General features: G+C 38.4%; 1 protein-coding gene across 1 annotated transcript; it reads right to left on the bottom strand.

Annotated features, from left to right (window-relative positions):
- Positions 1-334: 334 nt before the first annotated feature.
- On the bottom strand, positions 335-14260 carry LOC134677493 (zinc finger protein 33B-like). Its single transcript, XM_063535975.1, is given in 13 exon segments — positions 335-1108; positions 4463-4594; positions 5475-5576; positions 6258-6369; positions 7003-7118; positions 7924-8020; positions 8539-8656; positions 9664-10015; positions 10539-10643; positions 11819-11950; positions 12773-12777; positions 12779-12881; positions 14076-14260. Coding segments are annotated over 13 exon segments (1563 nt in total). The 5' UTR covers positions 14181-14260; the 3' UTR covers positions 335-1024.
- Between the last annotated feature and the right edge of the window lie 3113 nt (positions 14261-17373).

Here is a 17373-nt window from a genome sequence, read left to right as displayed (position 1 = left end):
TCTTCAAGTTGTGCCAACCCTGATAATTGCTCGGAGCAATGCTGAGCCGAACGGAGCCGAGTTTGCCCGAAGTCAGGAGTGTCTCCCCACTGCCATGATGCCGGCTGTCAATGCCAATGTGCGAGCGGGACAGCAATACAAAGCGCAAGCGATAGATAGAAAATGGTAGGTCAATGTACGAAATTATTTGTGCTTGGCATCCTTACTTTATAAAACTGTAGTTACATTTATCACAATAATAACTGTAAAGTTAGACCATCAAATATCTGCAACGATTTTGATAGCACACGCAGTGCAAGTGTTATTTATAAGTACCTCGTAAATTCATAGAAGTTTGACGTTTAAAATAACACTTGCACTGCGTGTGCTATTAAAATCGTTGCAGTCTTATCTTGGTCTAACTCTATGAATAATTATTACATCATATTTTTTCAATAATTATTAAACACAAGGGTCTGTTAACAACCAAAAACATAAAAATACTAATACTCGTAAAATAATAAAGAATAGGGTATTTGACTGTATTTAAAATAAATTATTTTACTCCACGCATGAAATAAAGCACCAGAAGATTAATAGAGAAACGTGGACAGCAGTTATTTTTACACACAATTTCTATTTTAAACCCTACTTATATAAAACTAAAGAGTAGGTAATTTGATTGTGACGTCAGCGTCACATGCTAGTGTTTCATATATATTCCATTGTAACAAAATCGTTTTGGCAGTCCGAAAAAAGAAACTGATTTGACTGGTAGCACAGAATAAATAACAGTACTAGGTACAGAAGACTCACTCTCTAACAAAACGCGTCTGTCACGATCAGCACAGATATGGCCGCTAGGTGGCGACAGCGCCACGCGCGGCTTATGGCAAACCCCAAAATTGGGGTAGAACGGATGTACATTTAGCTACCTGTAGCAAAGCGACGAAATCGCGGAGTGAGCCACGCCTGCTGGTAGTCAAATACCCTATTGGCTTAATTTTACCAAATGAATTGTCTGTCTGTATGTATGTCTGTATGTTTAAGCGGGCCCGGGCAGCGGCGGCATCACGTCCATATCTTCTATCTTCTTTCCCTTCTTCGACTTCTTCGGTTGCACTTTCATCTGAGAAATACAATACAATATACTCTTTATTGCACTTTTTTACAATAAATGTACATTAACATAAAAAACCGGGCAAGTGCGAGTCGGACTCGCGCACGAAGGGTTCCGTACCATAATGCAAAAAAAGGCAAAAAAAAAACGGTCACCCATCCAAGTACTGACCCCGCCCGACGTTGCTTAATTTCGGTCAAAAATCACGTTTGTTGTATGGGAGCCCCACCTAAATCTTTATTTTATTCTGTTTTTAGTATTTGTTGTTATAGCGGCAACAGAAATACATCTTCTGTGAAAATTTCAACTGTCTATCACGGTTCGTGCGATACAGCCTGGTGACAGACAGACGGACGGACGGACGGACAGCGAAGTCTTAGTAATAGGGTCCCGTTTTACCCTTTGGGTACGGAACCCTAAAAAGACAATTGGATAGAGATACAATGGACAATTGGTTGGGATATTGGATGAAATATATTATTTCTTTCTAATTTCTAACGAATTAAATCATTTATTTACAAACAATATAGCTATATACAGTGGTATTACGGAAACGGAAATAAACCGGTATTTTATAAACCGGTTCCGAGCTTTCTGTAAGTTTTGGGATTCTTTACCTAGGGGTCATCCATTAATTACGTCACACGAATTTCTAGGTTTTTTGACCCCTCCCCTCCTTGACCCCTCCTTGTCACATTTGGCAAACCCCTCCCCCCCTAGTGTGACGTCACATTTTTTCTACGAAATCGCCAAATTAATTAAGTACCTAAATACACCGTGAAATTTTAGTGGTTGTTTTCCCGCGGCAGGGCGATTTGCTATCGGTAGTACTTTCGAATTATGATAGACAAACTTATAAATAAACTGTTTTCCAAAAAAAATATATACAAAAAAATAACCTAAACTCGAACAAGCGAAAAACAATAGTAACACACTAAAACTGCAAGTCGACGACAGTTCCCGATATTGTAAACAGATAAACAAATAAACAAGCACATGTTACTTTTTTAAACTGTGTAACAGGCTAGAGTGCTTTACTGTTTGACAACTGAAATTAAAGTTTACTTAGACTGTTCCTTCACGATTAACAGTTGAAATAAAACCTTTTTATTAGTTTGATGATTGCCATTACGTTGTGTCAACTTTGGTAAATCGAATAATTACATCCTCTTCGCTTATTAAACTAATGTGATAACAGATCCTGTCAATGTCATCACTGCTATTTCTAGTAAAATGGATCGACATTACGAATATTCTAATTTAGAGTACGTCGCGATGGTGCAGCTGTACGCTAGGGCTAACTACGACTCCCACGCCGCCCGGCGACTTTACGCGGAACCGGACCATTTACAGTCGCTGCGTCTTCGGGGGATTTTAAACCTCCAAGTTCCACACGGATGAACAATTGTCGCCGCAACACAGCGGCTGCTTAACCACGGGCAGTTTCAAACGCCAGAACATGCACAGGGCAGAGGTGATTGTGTATTGAACGTGGCGGATTGCAGTTCGAACAATTATTGCGGTATCGGGAAGTTTAAGTGTTTGTTTAAGTTTTTGATCATTAAAAGCTTGATCTTAACTTGTTATGTTTACTTTTAAGGATCTGCAAACTAACTGCACGTAAAATGTGTGAAGGAAAAATAAATGGAACTACTTTTTAGGTTATTTTGTTCCATTCACTCGAAAGAATAAGGTAGGTACTACTGCAGTGCTACTACTGGTGTTAGGTCACTTTCGAGTTTCGTTCGACACATTTATAAATCTGGCATTTCTTAACATTATTTAAACAAAAGATTACACATCGACTGTATATCGATAGCAGAATCATTTCGTTGCGGGAAAACAACCACTAAAATTTCACGGTGTATAATATACTGGGTCAAGCAAATCTTGTCAGTAGCAAACGGCGGCAAATTTGAATAATCGCGGGTTAGCAACACTGTGTTCGAATAATTCGAAAATCGCGTGTCATCTGTGCTTTATCTGTGGAATGTGGATCGCGAATGACAGCCATCATCTTGTTTGTTTACAAATGGTTTACAATGTTTAAATTCTGAATCGATTCTATTACAAGAGATATTTCTGCTGTGTCACCATTAAATACCAATATATTAAATAAGACTGTGCTTAATTAAAGCTAAGGTAGGCACCTTAGCTTACAGTGCCAACTGAGAAATCTAATAAAATATGAAAATCCATTATGCGTTTATGACATCTACCTGCTGAAGCAATGATTTTATTCATACATTCTTGTTTAACGGCATAGTCCACTTACAATTTTATTTTGAGATCTTCAAATTAGTTAATCATTTTTATCAACATCACACACCGCTTTTAAATTGTCCGTCCATACGTATTAATAACAATTTCAAACATTTTCAATAGAGAATCCGCGAGTGACAATTTGAATTGACGTACGTGACAAGGTGCGCTCAGCGGAAAAAAAAGTTTTGGTTCGATGTACATTGTACATTGCTGCTTTTCTTAGCGCAATACTACTCTTTGAGTGTTGCCCTACTTTAGTTTGCTTTACATTGCTACTGACAAGATTTGCTTGACGCACTATATATATATATTTTTGACGATATAAATATGAGTAATTTTATAACCCAAAACTGCTTAGGAAAGAAAATTAAACGAATAAAAACGATTATCGTTTTAAAAACTTGTTATTTAAATGTACAGCGAATAAAATAATTTAAAGACATTTTCGGTTACTGATGACGTTAAAGTGACGTCACAAAGTTTGTGTCCCCCCCTCTCCCATGTCACAATATGTCACATTTTCTTGACCCCCCTCCCACCCCCTAAACGTGTGATGTAATTAATGGATGACCCCCTACTATCATAGTAGCTAAAATGATAGTACCTCGTAGCAAAAACGAACTATACTCTCTTAATAATTATTGGATAAAATAGTTTTCTGTCAAAAATGTCATTTTTGATACAAGCTTTTGTCGCTGACCGTACTTTCCTCTCAACATCCAACTATTAACTATAGGTAATCATTAAGACAATTCTAACAAACTGAAACACTGTGGTGTCGCGCGTCAAAGGCGCCGCACTGGTAGAGGGTGTCAATAACTGGTATACTTATGTCCATGATTGGGTGTTACCTTATAATGCACCTCGCGGATGTGTCTGTATAAGCTAGAGTAGAGCCACTGGTAGGGGGTGTCCATAACTGGTATGTGTCCATGACTGGTCTGTGTCCATAACTGGTATATGTCCACGACTGGGTGTTACCTTATAATGCACCTCGCGGATGTGTCTGTATAAGCTAGAGTAGAGCCACTGATAGGGGGTGTCCATAACTAGTATTGTCAAGTCAATGACTGGTATATGTCAATGACTGGGTGTTACCTTATAATGCACCTCGCGGATGTGTCTGTATAAGCTCGAGTACCACCCAAAGGCCGCCCCACACTGTCCACACTCGTACGGCGTCTCACGTGTGTGCATCGCCACTATGTGGTACTTAAGTTTGGCTGCGTTCTGGAAATAGAAACAAACATAGGACCAAGTTAATTCGACATGCCAGTTGCAATGATAAAGTATGGCAATGTCATTTATGTTAATTATATAAAAATATTAATGACACTCCCTGATTTTGTTCCATTCAAGTCGTAGCTTAGACGGACTCTACATAAATAGGTAAAAGATCTGCAAGGCTTGAAACCGGTTTAACAAATACCGGTTAATTTCGGTTTTACTCCAAACTTGCATAGAATGGGAATGTTTTAAGAACGTTATTGTAAAATAATGACAATTAATCGCGTTAGGGCCACTTGCACCAACCCACAAACCCGGTGTTTACCAGTTAAACCTGAAGTTACCATGGTTACTAGTACAATTTGACACTGGGTTAACGGTTTAACCGGTTGACCCCGGGTTAGTAGGATGGTGCAAGTGGCGCTTAGCCCCGTTAATGTCATTAGTTAACTTTATTGTAACCTAAATAAACCGGTTAATTCGACGAGCGCCGAGACGGCCGGGGGTTACCGCGTAAACAAAGATACCGTGCGTAGCAATAAACCGGTTTTTATAGTTCTGAACAGGTTAATCTGGCAAGTATTTTATAAAAATGTTCTCGTAAAAACCGGTTTCAAAATAAGTTTCACGGACGAAACCGAGATGAAAAGGTTTTGCGTCGAGTACCATCGTCTACACTGTTAACTGACAGTTCGTAAACCTTATTACAAAAAGCATAAGGTCCACCACTGGAAGTCAAGAGTGTTGCTGTTTGTACAGTTTGTACATGATAATGGTTTCGAAATTTAACCGGTTTCCGAGCCCTGCTTTATAATACCATTGATGAAAAGACTGCCATTTTTTCTTGTACGGTGAGCCGCTAGGCCGCTACAGGTTAACTCACCTGATAAGATTTCCCGCAGACGTGACACAAGTTGTCTTTCTTCTCCTTATTTCGGTGCACGTTCTGTAGGTGCACGTACAGCGATGTGTGGCACTTGAAGGGCTGCAAACATTATATTTGGGTCCAAAACTTTTCTTAGTATATGGCTTAAAATTATGCAGTTTTTCTGTGGTCACTATAAAATAAATCAACTTTAAACCGGACCTTATAGAATTATAGCAAAGAGAATTTAGTATACTTAGAGGTGTTACAAAGCAAATGTTGTAGTCGCAGTAAATTGACTGCTATCTTTTGACACATGATTAAAACTTTTAAAACGCCATTTGACTTCGATCCTTGTTCTTACACTGGTAAGTGTTAAATTTGTTAACTATCAAAGGTGTCGCCATCTACATGAGTATATGCCAAAAAAAATATAAGTACAGTCAAGTGTAAAAATATGGGTGCATACAACATACTCAAAAATATGTTCCATAGTTCTTAATTCGCTGACATAAGAGCTATGGGACATATTTTTGAGTATGATGAGTGCACCAAGGCCCAGATACGGTTTTTTTTTTAACTCCGAAATAGCCAAATTTTTTTAATTACCTATTTTATGCTATTTACGTAGGACTGAATCATGTATTTAGGTAACAACTTCGTATTATTAGATTGTCCTTCGTATTAAAAGTGAAATAACCAAAGAACGAAAAAAAATACTAATAATACCGGTTTTTTTTTGTATGAAGAAAAAACCGGTTCCGAGCCTTAGAGTGCACACATTTGTACCCTTGACTGTACCTTGTTACAGAGCTGGCACCGGAACTTGATCTTCTTGAGATGCTCCCAGTCCACGTGGTCTCTCAGCCGGGTCTTATTCACGAACTTCTTACCGCACTCGTTGCATACGAAACTAAAAAAAAATAACAACAATTCAAATAAAAACGCTTTGCTGAATATATTCAGAAATGAAGGACGGTACATTAAGGTGCCATGGATTCAGCAGTTTTTGATAAATCAAAAGGTTTTTTTAGATCATAATACGATTGCCATAAAATATAAACAATTCAACAGCAGTCTTGAGACCTTTCTTAGCTCGATAAATAAAAAAATCACGAACTCTAAAACACAAAGATTTGTATCTATTTTGTACAAAAGCTGTTAGTATGAAAATGGCTTCTAAAAAGGCGTAGTATTTCTTTTTTTTGTTAAAAATAACAATTTAAAACAATGATATCCGCAATCCCGGTCAGGGATCGGAACTGGTTTTTTGTAAAAACTCCGAAATAACCAATAATATATTTTGAATTATTTTATACTCCAAATGTAGGTCTACTAGAACTCGACTTCGTCGTCGAAGGGTAACGACTTCGTATTATTAGATTACCTAATTAGAAAGGAAAGAAAAAAAATACCGGTTTCGTTCCCATCAGGGATCGGATACCGGAATTTTTTATTCCGGCCTTTTGCACTATAAGGTTTTTCTTTGGTGCAATAAAGATTAAATAAATAAATAAATAAATACATTGTATTGTATTGTGGTCACCTGAACTCGCTCTCGGGCACGTGTCGCCGCGACACGCGCAGATGTTGTCGGTATGTCGCGACGGACGCGAACCGCTTGTCGCACAGCGCGCAGTACAGCTCGCCGTCATCTCGAGCCTGCCACAACATTTATGAAGCGTCACAACACGTCACAACACCAGCGAGAGGGGGGGGGGGGATATAGGTTCTTGCCAAGTCTGACAGCCCTTAAATATTTTTATCTCTTTCCTATGAAGTGACATGGGGGGAGGGAAGTCTCAAAACACGAAATTTTGTTTGGCTGATGGTTGACCCCTAAGGTGTTTTTTATTGTAGTGGTGTATCGCCTATGACGAAAACAGCTGCATTAGAGTGCCATTTAGTCCGCTTTTTAGGGTTCCGTACCTCAAAAGGAAAAAACGGAACCCTTATAGGATCACTCTTGCGTCTGTCTGTCCGTCACAGCCTATTTTTTCGGAAACTACTGGACCAATTAAGTTGAAATTTGGTACACATATGTAAATTAGTGACCCAAGATGGATATGTTTTTTTTTATAATTTTAAAATACATAGGTTCGAAGATATTTAAGAAAATAGCCAAAAAATGCCCCCCCCCCCCTTATCTCCGGAACTACTGGGTCTAAAATTTTGAAAAAAATACACAAAATAGTTCTTTACCTGTAGATGACAGGAAAACCTATTAGAAATATGCAGTCAAGCGTGAGTCGGACTTATGTACGGAACCCTAGAAACACGAGTCCGACTCGCACTTGGCCGGTTTTTTTTTTCTTTATTGGCATCAAGTCTGCCTTTTTTGCGTTAGCATAAATAAATACAGAGAAACACATATATCTCACATTTTACTTCCTTCCGACATCCGATATCGTATCGGACAATGTGAAAACGCTCTTATCCGTGGGTCGTCACATTGAGTTGTTCTCACCTTATGTGTTCTGAGATGGCGGCCGAGATTGGACTTCCACTGGTACACTTTACCGCATCGCGGACACGGGTATCGGTTCTGTCCTTTGTGTAGCACACTGGAATATAAAGCGATGTGACACCTCACACATACTTGCGAACGTTACAACCGGTTTGTCTTGCAGATGAAAGACATAATGACAGAAGGTTTCCATGACAAGCAGAAAGTTTCCAAAAAGCTGAGGCATTGGAAATTTCGTGATAATTTCACAAGTAAAAAACAAAGTGGAAATTTCGGCAATAAACTTTCATATCTCATGCAAATTTATTAGAGATATCCGAGTTTATTCCATGTGGAAATTTCACAATTTTGGAAACTTCTCGACAGTGTATCTATACAAACACAGAAATTAAAGCCCTTACCGGGATTCGAACCCAGTAGGTACCTTAGTTGCAAGCTACCGAAAACTTATATAAAATTGTTTCTCTTATAATAATAAAAAAAAATCGAACGAAGGGGTATAGCTATAGTAAATATATATAAAATCGTATAAAAAATCCATAACGTCAATATACATAGAGGAAAATGGCGTATACGTTTGTATGAGGCGATCGTCCTAAAATGTTATGTACTTACTTTAGATGGTACCTGTAGGTCTTTCTAGAGCTGAACACCTTTCCACACTCCGCGCACGTGGGTTTCTCCGCCAACACCTCTTTACTCCGGGTCCTAACTTTCCCCGTCACACCCTCCTAGTAACAATAAGATACCGTCAATATAAATCCTTCCTTCAACCGTTTTTGCGTACATAAATAAATAAATATTTGAGGGGAAGATTACAAATTGACCTAGCCCCAATCTAAGCAAAGCTTGTACTATGGGTAGTAGGCGACGATATACATTATTATGTAGATAAATACATACTTATATACATAGAAAATGACTCAGGTACAAATATTTGGTCTAAAGCCAAGGCTCGGAACCGGTTTTCATCTTCATACAAAAAATACCGGTTATTATTATTACGTCCTTTTTCGTTCTTTGGTTTATTATTTCATTTTTAATAACACGAAGTTGTTACCTAAATACACGAACCAGTCCTACGAAAAGAGCAGAAAATAATTAAAAATAATGGGCTATTATGGGATTTAAAAAAAAAACCGGTTCCGAGCCCTGTCTAAAGCATTAAATATTCTTTGTTACTTGCTTAGAATTAGTAATAAGTAGTTAATATATAGTGAACAACATGTTTTGTTATACCCTTCCTCGGTCCATTATGTAACGTATGTAATGGCTTGTATACAAATCACGCGAGGTTCGATGGGCCATGAAAAAATCACGATAGATCACGTTGGGGGAGGGGGTATAAGAAAACCTCACTATTTTTCTACAGTGAACGAAACTAAGAAAAAAAACCTACCACTAAAGTAATTAAGTAGATACTTTTTTCGGTTTCGTTAAACATAATTCTTCACTCTGCACTTCAAAATAGCGAGCCTATTTAAAGAAAATATAAAAATAAACAAGATTTTCTATATAAATTACTATTTATCATAATATCGGGACGAATGAAAAAATCTCAAAAAAATATACGTGAGGTTTTGCGGTGGGAGGGGGAGTAGCCAAAAACCTCACCAAATATCACCAAGGGGGAGGAGGGGAACAAAAAGTAGGCGAAAACACCTCGCGTGATTTGTTGATTTGTGCACAACCCCTAACATACTGGTATGCAAATAAAGATCTCATCTTATTTTAAACTTACCTTTAAATGTTCCTTTTTAACATGTAAGTCCATCTGCCTTCTGGTATCAAAGGTAAGACCGCACTCAGAACACATACATTTAGCTTCTATCACATTCTCCCCAGCTTTGTCAACTTTGTCACCATTGTCACCATTGTCACCATTGTCAAAATTGTCACCATTGTCAAAGTTGTCAACATCTGCACCCACATTGTCAAAGTTGTCAACATTGTTAGCGATATTCTCAAAATTGTCAACAATGTCAATTTTGTAATCACAGTCTCTGTCGCTGAATCCATCTGACAATGGTTCCTCTAGTTTCTTTTTCTTCTTTTTGTTCCCTTTTAGCTTTTTCTTCTTTTTCTTGCTTGGCTGTAAAAAAAAGAATATAACTACTACTAGCGCCCTGACTTCGCACGAGTTACACAGTACGTTAACAAATTATAAACCTAAACCTTCCTCGAGAATCTATTTATAGGTAAAAACCGCATGAAAATCTGTTCAGTAGTTTTTGAGTTTATCGCGAACATACATACACACAAACAGGCAGACACGGCAGGGGACTTTGTCTTATTTATAAGGTGTAAATAAGGATTCCGTTTCTGCCATTTCGGAAGCCTAAACAAATTAGGTAGAGTTACACCAAGAAAAGTCTGCAGCAATTTTGATAGCCCACGCAGTGCAAGTTTTATTTTAAGTGTTAAACTTCTATGAAATTATGATGTATAAATAACAGTTGAACTGCTTGAGCTATCGAAACCGCTGCAGACTTCTCTTGGTCTTGGTTGGTGGTTGGTGGTGGTGGTTGGTGGTGGTTGGTGGTTGGAGTGGCTCATTCTAGGACCTAGGTATCTCGTTAAATTCTAAATTTAGTATTCCAGGTGATGAAAATTACCTTCTTTAAATCCTCACTCTTCTCGAGATCCTCAGTTTTCTTCAAATCCAGGTCATTCACAAACGTCTCCGGTTCACAATGCTCTACGGTGTCATCTACTTCCACCTGAAATATATAGGTATCTAATATTATTAAATAAGATAAAGATAAAATTTATATCATTGAAAAATATCCAAACATTAAAACAATCATACTTAATACGTTAAAATAGTTACTTAAATATTATAAATGTACAATCATGTTTAGAAAAGAAAACATGAAATAACGGATCTTGTAAGCAAAAATTAAATGGTAGATGTTGCTATAATCATAAACATTTATTTTACTACAATGGTCCACACAGTATACATAATAGGGATCCTATCTCATCGCATAATAATTGATTGTCATAATGTAATGTTACGCATAAATCTCTTTTCACATATTTTTTCTCCAGCTGAAACAGAAAGTACATATTTTCGAAAATATTTTGCATAGGTTGTGTAGAATAGGGTAGGTTAGGTTAGGTTTGTGTTATAATTTTTCAGAAATGTTAATATTTCCAGCACACTAAAAATTATGCACACTAAAAATGAGTTTTGTGCGTAATTTTACATTAGGACAATCAATTATTATGCGACCCAATATGGGTATCGTCTTGGGTCGTCCCATTCGTCTACATTGAAAGCCACCGACGATTGTAACGAATGTAGAATGAGTGACGAAAGCAGAATAGGACTAATTTAAGAACTTGACGAAAAACGAATGGGACGACCCAAGACGATACCCCAATATGGACCCTACATAATATTTTATTAATATTCCACACAACACAAATTATATTAATGCTTTGCGCCTATTAACAATTGCACGCTTCTGGTAAGTTTTGGTAGGTCAGTTGCTTAACCTTTAGCCCATACGTCAAACCTTGCCAAGCAAAATGAATTTTTATTTTGTCAACACAAAGTTCAAATTAGAATGGAACAGGAGACCTTTTTATAGGTCTCTGGGCGGCTAGAGGTCGATCGTCGAAGATCGATTGGATCATTAAGGCCCACTTGCACCATTTGACTAACCCAAGGTTAACCGGTTAAACCTGGCGTTACCAGTACAATTTGACACCGAGTTAACAGTTTAACCGCTTAATCCCGGGTTAGTGGAATGATGCAAGTGGGCCTAAGTGTTCCTATTATATTCTATCACTGTCCGAAGGGTCGAAAGTTCAAGTCTTACCCAAAGTGGTGATGTTTTTCTATTTTTTCTTTAATATAAAATAAGATAAGCTCTGTATTTGAAATTACCTTTATGTTGTCAATAATCTCCACATTGGTTGTGTCCGTGGGCTCGGCTTTCACATCTAGCGGGTAACTGATGGTGTGCACGGGTTGAATACTCAACCGAGGCGGTTGGCACAGTGCGTATTTTGGGGTGCTCTGAAAACGCAAATAATAGTTATTTACGATACAAGCAGAAAAGAGGAACTTCGAAATGAGTGGCGATAAATTAAAACACGACCGAAGGGAGTGTTTTAAATCGACATGAGTTGCTAATTACCTACTCGCACGTGTATCGTACAACGTTTTACAGTACATATGGCCCTTATTTAAACTTTTGACATCGCACGAAAAGTGCTATTTTACGCACTAGTGCGGGAAAATAGGACCATATGTACTGGTGTCGTCTTGGATCGTCCCATTCGTTTTTCGTCAAGTTCTTAAATTAGTCCTATTCTGCTTTCGTCACTCATTCTACATTCGTCACAATCGTCGGTGGCTTTCAATGTAGAATGAGTGACGAAAGCAGAATAGGACTAATTTAAGAACTTGACGAAAAACGAATGGGACGACCCAAGACGATACCTATGTACTGTAAATAATATTATAGGAGAATTATACAGATAAAACCAGTCTCACAGTAAGCTCAATAATGCTTGTGTTGTGGGTACAGTCTCCATCATATTTCAGCATCCAAAGTGCCCACAAATATATGAACACGCTTCTATTGTCAAGGGCGCAGGTTCAGATATTTTTGAGCACCTTGGCCGGTCCGATGTATCTGTACTAGATGACATATAGTTATTGATCAATTAAGCTTGGACAAAAATCCTACAGGTTGTATTTCTCAACCGATTCTCGTGAAATTTCATGAGCATGTTCATGGATTTAATAGCATTTTGTCTTGTTGATTAATTTTTTGGAAAATTTTCAAAAAGGGGGCCTAGGGGGTTTCGTTTGGTCTACTAAGCTACTGTTTACTTGCTTGTTCGGTCAGAAGCAGCTGGCAGCGGCGCGCCTGCCCTCTGAACTGCTGGAAGCGACGCAGCAGCGCGCGGCACTCCCAGCAAATGCGAACCCGCAGGTCCGGCTGCAAAGAATATTAGGTGGTAATGTTACACTAAATAAAACAACACTATTCAAAATATTTTCTATATTATTTTGGCTTTTCTTTCGGTTATACTTATTAGTTGTATAGCAGTCAGCTTTATACTGTGTAAACGTAATAAAACATTGTAATTACTGTACTAGTGCCACTTGAACCATCCCACTTACCTCAGGTTAACCGGTTTAACCGTTAACCCAGTGTCAAATTGCACAGGTAACCATGGTAACTTCAAGTTTAACCGGTTAAACCTGGGTTAGTGAATGGTGGAAATAAATAACATTGAAATTTTAATATGTTTGGGGTTTCAATAAGATTACATAGTTCCAAGAGTATGGACATATAAAGTCCCACTCAATTGAGGAGATCCTAAAGCTTATCTTATACATTTAAACGAGCAATTCTCCATTTATTTATTTATATATTTCAGGGATCTCGGAAACTGCTCTAACGCTTTTGGTGAAATTTGCTACATGGGGGTTTACAGGGGGCGAAGAATCGATCTAGCTAGGTCTAATCTCTGGGAAAACGCGCATTTTAGAGTTTTTATAAATGTTTTCCGAGAAAAGCTCGGTCTCCCAAATATAAAGCTTTCAAACAAGATGGTACTAGAATACAAAATATAGAAATTACACATCCGATAAATAACAGTTAGTCGCGCAATGCTGCTGGCACGCACTGGGAAACTACACACAGAACACTGGCTAAACCAGACTGGATGCAGACAGGCCAAAGAAGCCATGCCTGGCATCAACGGTAAGCTCACAAGGACGCTCCTTCAACTAGGAAAGGTTCGACTGAGTATGGTAACCAGTGTCATAACAGTTCATGGACTTTTTAACAAACATCTTTTTATAACAGGTGTCACAGACAGTCCCCTATGCCGTGGATGCATGGAGAAGGAAGAAACAGCCTCTCACGTGGTGTTGGAATGCAGCGGAGTGGCCCCATACAGGGCAAAACATCTCGGATCTCCGAGAGACCACCCCGAGGTCCTACTCAACATCAGAGGTTTGGTGGGATTCCTCGAGGAGCTGGGCTGACAGGACTAGCCCACCCCTTATCACGCAAAATAGGCGCAGGACGTCGAGTTGCAGAAAACTGCCCGTACTACAATACAATACAATAACAGTTACTTACAGGCTAAACTTAGTTAAATGCAGAAATCACCACACTTACTTGTATTTCGTTTAAAATCTGTAAATACATATGATAGTATTCCGTGTCCTCAAGAAAATAAAGGCTTCGCCCAGAGCACAGACACGTTGTGCACAAATCGTCCATATTTGCGCCTAAAAAATACCTTCGAGTCTCTTCTTGAAACGTTTAAGCACGATTTTTTAATTTTATTGATTATTGTTTTCAATAGTGCATCAAATTAAAGCTGGAAAGCGTAGCGTCTCTCTTGAGAAGTTGACACATAGTTGACATTCGACTGACATCTGACATACTTTTTTTTTTTCGTCCATCTGGACAGGCTCTAAGCCATACTGCCTTGTCATAAGTAGATTTTTTTGCCTTTTCAGTAAGTTCAATCCGGTTTTTGTATATACTTTGTGCAATAAAGTTTAAATAAATAAACGTCATCTGACATACGTTCGCATGATGACCGCCGACATCCGATAGAATATGGCACCATAAAGCCTCCTCCACACTCGTGCGCGAATCGCGGCGCGAAGCCGCGAACGTGAGTGTGGCGCGGATTTTCGCAGACAGCGAAATCGACTCCACACTCGCGTTCGCGGCTTCGCCCGCGATTCACGCGCATAGTCTGGAGGGGGCTTGACAATTTGAGAGATTTGACCATAGATATATATATTATACAGAGATTATGTCCAAGCGAGCTGTCACTGGGACCACTTTTGTTTAGTGTACGATTAACAATGTGGAAACACCTTGCTGTAGCCATGTCGATAAAGTCATATCGATAAACTAGAGTCTGGCTACTGAAATTTTACCTAAATTATTGGCGGGAAATTCAAAAAATCTTGGGCTGGTCACACTTTGTGTAGTAGGAATTATAGTTTTGATACTAGACAATATCTTTGATATTCTGTGCACAAATAAGGTACCTAAGGAAATAAGCTAAATAAACGTTTAAGTGCACTCAAAGTCAGCTCACATAATTTCTACCACTATTTAAAGTACAGTCAACGACAAACACACATGTTTACGTTCCAATATTTAGATTTTATAGATATTTTTCAGAACTTTTAATTTATCCGTTTCTTTATACACTTGTCCTATTTATGAGATTCAGGCATTAATAAATTCACGTACTTAATCAAAGTAATCGGCAAATGTTAGAACTAGTACTTAAAGTATCAAAATATTTATAGAGCACCAACCTCGTATTTTGTTTACATTTGGTTAGAAGTTGTAAACATTGCACTTTTTCATTATACAACGCTACACGTCGACTTCGCACATTGTCGTAATTATTTACGAGCTTAAATAATAGTTTGTGAACCTCACTCAGCATAGAAATTATTAATATTATTTAAAATAAACCCCATAAAAACCGCAAACAATTTGAATGAATGACATAAATCGACAACTGACTTTTAGCTTTTTTTCAAATCATAGACAATTGGTGATACAACAACGAAATATCTGTCAACAATTTTTGGCTAGCCAGACTCTATCGACATTTCTTGCAATTTTAATTTTACTTCAAAGGTTTAACGATACCTAAAATGAACAAAAACGCTTTTATTCTTTATTGTACACAGGTCACAATTTTATAGTCACGCCCCAACAGGGAACCAAGGGAAAGTTAAGATATTTAATTAAAATACATAAATACCTACTAAAATAGGTGTTCCGCAATAATTGAATTATTTTATTATATTATAATATATTAATTATCCATTACGTTTCAATTATGTTTAACGAAGATATTGAAGCTTCAATTAATCGCTATTTCGTTCCGCTGTGTAGCGTTTATCGATATATAACATGATTAAAATCGACTTTTCACATCCCTAAAAGAGCACACATATATGTTTTTACGCACACATACACAACTTGAGCGGCTGCCGCGAAAACTGAAATTCTCTTTTACTCCAATGAAGGCGTAATTAGAGTGACAGACAAAAATCCCCGCAATTAGCGAACTTCGATTTTCGCGGTTATAGCCCTGGTTCTACCTAAAAAGGGGACACCTGGATTTGAAGTCCATCTTGTCAATAGTATGGTTGTCCTTTTTTGACAAACGGCATTTTTAAAAGAGCAAGGAGAGAGAAATGATACTAGTTTCTGCGCCGTCAAAGAGAACAGACAGCGTTGGGGCCTTGCGTACACGCAAAGGGACGTCAAGTTGTGTCAACCCTAATAATTGCTCGGAGCAATGCTGAGCCGAGCGTAGCTAAGTTTGGCCGAAGTCAGGAGTTTCGCACCCCTGGTAAGGTGTCCCTTAATATATTATTATTATATTATTTTAAGTTAAATAAGGTTGCAAATAAAATAAATGTTTATCCTGCAAGTTAACTGGAGTTTTACTGACAGTTTATCTGACAGTACACGCAGTGGCGGATTTGCAGTCTTTGCCGCCCTAGGCCCCAGGCCCTGTAACCGCCCCTTTCAAGGCACCCATAATTTTGACTACCTTTTGAGTTATTTCTTGTTACCATCAGCGAATTTTTTGTCACAATTTGCCGCCCCTAAAATATCTTGCCGCCCTAGGCCCGGGCCTACTGTGCCTTAGGGCAAATCCGCCACTGAGTACACGTCGTCGTCTCCAGACTTGAAGAACTTACTCATACTCATACTCATACTCATTTATTTATAATATAATTACATATTATACGTCAAAAATGGAAATTACTTGACTTAAGGTGAAAGAGAGGCTCTCAGCCACGGTCAGAGCGCGTATCCTCAGATACTTCGGACATGTGACGCGACGTGGAGAGCAGGCCATGGAGAGACTTGTTGTCCAGGGACGGGTCAATGGCTGTAGGTCAAGAGGACGTTCCCCAATGCGTTGGACGGATCAGATAAAAGCCCTTACCAACACCCCACTTAACACATGTGCCAGAGAAGCATCTGCCAGGGAGAACTGGCGTAGAATCGTTCGTCGTTCAACGTGACCACGACTGCTCTGCCAAGAGTAATTCGACGGAGAAGAAGAAGAAGAGACACGTCGTCTTGGCCCGTAATTTGTGTTTGTCTGATTACCGTAAAACGGGGTGAGTAGGTTTCGCGGGGAGAGCTGGGTTATGAATGTGGCGAGAAGATTTGAGAGGGGGGTGATAAGGGATTTTAAGGCTACTGCTACAAAAATAATGTATTCCAATTTAAAACGGGGCTTTAGTAATACGCATAATAAAAAAAATCGATGCAACAATCTTCCAAAATCACCTTTGTATGAAAAACCCCAAATACGAGGCACTACGGGGTGAGGTGGGTTTTCCTCTTTATCGTCAAAGTTATGAAATGGAACTACCCAAAATAAAATACAAACTAAAATACAAACGTC

The sequence above is a fragment of the Cydia fagiglandana genome, chromosome 26 (genome assembly GCF_963556715.1).
Source record: "Cydia fagiglandana chromosome 26, ilCydFagi1.1, whole genome shotgun sequence".
Taxonomy (NCBI): domain Eukaryota; kingdom Metazoa; phylum Arthropoda; class Insecta; order Lepidoptera; family Tortricidae; genus Cydia; species Cydia fagiglandana.
This window is presented reverse-complemented; position numbering and strand designations above follow the sequence as displayed.